Below are 4216 nucleotides of genomic sequence, written 5' to 3' on the forward strand. Positions count from 1 at the left end.
CATCCACCCTGACCCAGAGCACAGGACAGAACCACAGATTTCTGCCCAGACAGGACTAGGACAGACCCGGATGTGTTATCACAACCAGTATGCACACTTGGGACTGGAGTTACTGCAACATACGGGGGTCTGGAGACAGGTATGCATACTGACCTACGTCAGTGGGACAGCGAACACCAAGAGGTTTGCTAAGCTCTCCACAGGCTGGAAAGCTTAGCAAATCTCCACATTATGACTGGAAGTCCCTGCAAGGAGACATCTTCATACATAGATGCTTATGCATGATTTGAGAACCACCAGCTGAGATCCATGGCCTTTGCTGTACGAAGGGTCAGATTTGGTCACAAGCCCTTCTAGCTTTCAAACCTGAGAAACTGTGAATTGTGTTTAAGGAGTGCCTCTGGCAACCTCTACACATCTACAGCACAACTCATGGCAAAGTAAGAATGATAACGAATTTTTGGGGGTGAGGTATGAACTTTGTTCTCTGTTTATTGCTCACATAAATAAATCAGGTATTAGAACCAAGTAGTCATAGCATAGCAATGAATAGTAAAGCATGCAGGAGGTTTCTGTGGTGCTACAATTTAAATACGGAAATGTATTATTGAGTATCAGGCACTTATTTTTGATAACGATGGAAATGGGCTTTAAAAGAATTTTCACAGTCTGAAAAATCTGAAAGAAGCCAGCTCAGATTAGAGCTCAGACTAGTAGACTTTTAAACTCCTTGCAGCAAGTGAAAACCACTTCCTTCAAACCCCGCCCCCAATCATTTAAATAATATAAGCAGCAAAAATGAAGCAAACCCTAAATTATCCTCAGTTACAAGGTTCCAGTTTTGTACTTTAATTCACATAAAGCAAAATACCTACCTAGGTCTGCATAGTTAGACTTGCAAAATTGCTTGCGTCCACAGAAGTACAGCTCAAAGTCAGGTTCATTTGACCTGCGTAAAGTGTATCCATTTTCAAGAGCAGCAAAGGCATCACAAGTATAGCGGTAGGTGATGAAACCATAGCTGTCTCTGCAATTGAAAAATACAGTTGTAAAAAAAAGCTGAAAAGAGTTAATGCACATTAGTGTAACCCCTTCCTGAAAGCAAAAACTTGCAGGAGATCCAGCAGTGGAAATGCCAGAAGTACTGCATCCATTTATCAGCATGATTGTCCTGTCATGCAGCTAAATACTTATTTCTGGGACAGGAAATCTCAACTAGCAAGATTAATAAATAAGGATGAAAGAAAATAAATAAGGTTTTGAACTCAGCATGTCATCTGTCACAGCACTTACATTGGTAACTCCCATACCAGTAATCTTACTGCCATAATTTTTTACATATGGCAGTGCCCAAACAAGAAGTAATCTCAAAAGTTCTTACCCATCATCCCGCAAATTTACTGTGCACTCCTCAATTTCACCAAAAACTTCAAACCGGTCCCTCAATTCTGTTCGGGTTGTGTCAGGTCTGATTTTACCTAGATAAATCACACGACGTTCTTCCTGTTGAGGAACAGCAACAGGGAAGGCATATTTCTAATAAATGTGTAATAGAGATGAACCCATACATATATGCATGCAAACACACACTCATGGACACGCAGAGGATGCATAATTATGGTAATAGTCTTTTGTGGAAGACCTACTGCATCTTGCTAGTAAGTGAAATAGTTCTCTCTTGGAAAGCATCTAAGGTATTTAAATGACACTACATTTGCCAGGTGGTGTGCTCCTGGAAGGTTTCACTCCTGCTCTCACTGTTCTGCCCTATGCGGACAGGCAGCTCCCTTTGCATCCTACCACACCTTCTCCCTTCCACCCTTTCTACCACTTCCCCTCCAAGATTGTAAACTCTTCCAAACCAGGAGCTCCCTTGCCATCTGTACGACACTTGGCAAAACCCATCTTAGTTGTGGAGTAGTATAAAGTAACACAACAATTGCATAAATGTACCACAGACATAACAAAATGCATTACAAACGTAACTTTATAAACTCAGATGACTCAATAGCTGATTCATCCTGCAATCAGCTGTTCCACCATAATCCGTACCTTAAAATAGAAGGAAAACTGTTAGGGGACCAGATGATGACTTTTATTACTAGGGGGAAGGCAGGACAATAAAATATATCCTGTGGTCACCATTACCTTTTGGTTTCTTTGGAAAAAAAACCTGACTGAAGTCCCTGATTTTTACAAGCTACTCTGTCATTTGCATGTTCCTTTGACACTTGGAGCAAAGCATCAAAGTTACTTTTAAAACAATCGAGTCATGGTCATATCCTTCCTTCTTGAGTGGAAATGCTCAGCAAAATTAAAGAAGGACTAGGAACCCCTGTGAGAGTCACTTTATGAATTTCTGGATGAATATTTTACTGAGGGTTGAGCCCTTTAGTGAGCTGCAAGCAAAGCAAAAGGCAAAAAGAGATCTCCAAAACACTGACTTTAAGGTAATCAGGGCAAAGAAGCACCAGTCACACATGGCTTGGGTGCTCAGCCCTCCTGTCTCAGATTGCCTCTGGTCGGAGGAGCCCTGGCACTACTGGCCCTGCTGCTCATCCCTTACACACCCGCACATTTGTCCCATAAATTGCACCACCGCCACCACATTCTCAGCTGGTGTAAATCTGTCAGTCAGTGGAGCAACGTCAGTTTAAACCATCAGCTTTGGCACCTGAGACTTGTGCAGAATTTAGGTGCCGAATGCCAAAGGAGCTATACTGACTGCTGAGAATTCATGACTATTGTAACCTGGAGGTGCCTAAAGGCTAATGGCACCTCAACTGTGCGATGCAAAAGGCTCTAGGGACCTAAATATAGACTTGCATTGCTGCTCAGAAACATCCTAGCCTGAAGAGACAGGTAGCTTATAGTGTTACAATTCAGATATAGCATGACATGTATCTTTTCCATGAGTCCCCACAGAGGCATAAGGCACTAGTCATTTTTGGACCACGGACAATAGGATTGAGATCAGACCAAAACACATGTAGAAACAGAAATGATCCTGATGCCTCTTCTTTACTTGTTTGAACACTCATTTGAGGTAAAGGGACCGTCACAACTCTTAGTTATGGGGGCCCAAAATTTTGGCTCCCTCTTCCCAGGAAAGCACTCTGCTCCCAGGAACTGTTTAATGCAAACTAAATAAACAATTCCTGCAGCAGGAAGCTGAAAATAATGTATCTGCCAGAAACAGGAACTCTTCTCACTAGCACACTCTGTCAACTATTTTCGCTCTTTTCCTGGCCTCACAAATCTCAGGGGCTCAGATCCAGTTAAACTATGCTCCTGAGAAATGAAAGTGAATTTAAAGCTCCAGAAAACAGAGATCCAAGAATCAAACACTCCAACCCAAAAGCCCTACCCCCTAAGGTCTGGCACAAGAAGTGACCACTGGAACCACCTGCGTCCTTTGTAGCTCCCCGGGCAGCCCAGCGGAGACCCTGGTTGCTCTGCTAAGGCATGTATATGCTCTTAATCAATGGGATCAGGTAAGTATCTCATTTTGATGCTTGAAATTACTGCCTCTTTTGATTATATAAGGAACCATGGTGACTGCCTTCCTAGTCCTCTATAATCCTGCTGGAATAGACACCTTCATTTTTAAATGTTATGCCTTCCAAAGCGCATGGTCCAAAAGCTGCCCTTGTTCTCTGCCATAGCAGTGCAGTATGGAGAAGCTAGCATGGCTAAAAGAAGGACAAGTGTGCTCATGGGTGGCCGTAAGTTTAGGGAAGAGGGGCATTTTACAGAGAGCTGCTGCTTTTTATCTCTGCCTCTACTGTGCCCCAGCCCAGAGTCCTGACCCTCCTGACAGAGGAGTTTGGGTAGGGCTTCTGTGAACTAGGGACTGTAGAGTACAAGCAACAGAAATCTGCATTTCTTCCATTTTGCCCGTTCTAATTCTGCTTACGTTCAGTATGGTTGGATGCCATAAACTTCAAAAACAGGAAAATCTGCATATGCACAGTAATTACTTTTTCAGACTGTTTTACCAAATCAAGGATTTAACCGCACTGAAACACTTGATAAGAAACAATTCCATTGATACTTGCTATTGAACCTAAATGACTGACCAGATGGAGCAGAACATAACATAGCAGACTGTCTAATATACTTTAGCTGAGATAATACATCTCGACTGAAAAAACATAATGTTTCACTCACTGACATGGAGATTGTTATATTACAGTGTGATGGAAATAACTACTGC

The 4216-nt window shown here is 42.4% G+C and overlaps 1 protein-coding gene across 1 annotated transcript in view; it reads right to left on the minus strand.

Annotated features, from left to right (window-relative positions):
- Positions 1 to 4216, minus strand: part of PPARGC1A (PPARG coactivator 1 alpha) — a 64076-nt gene that overhangs the window by 2138 nt on the left and 57722 nt on the right. Inside the window, exons 11-12 of the mRNA XM_009648036.2 lie at positions 1382 to 1503; positions 876 to 1027 (exon numbers count right to left, since the gene is read on the minus strand). Of these exons, the coding sequence (XP_009646331.1) occupies positions 876 to 1027; positions 1382 to 1503 (274 nt within the window). The remainder of the gene's footprint in view (positions 1 to 875; positions 1028 to 1381; positions 1504 to 4216) is intronic.

Source organism: Egretta garzetta, unplaced genomic scaffold, assembly GCF_000687185.1.
Source record: "Egretta garzetta isolate BGI_Z169 unplaced genomic scaffold, ASM68718v1 scaffold151, whole genome shotgun sequence".
In the NCBI taxonomy this organism is placed as follows: Eukaryota; Metazoa; Chordata; class Aves; order Pelecaniformes; family Ardeidae; genus Egretta; species Egretta garzetta.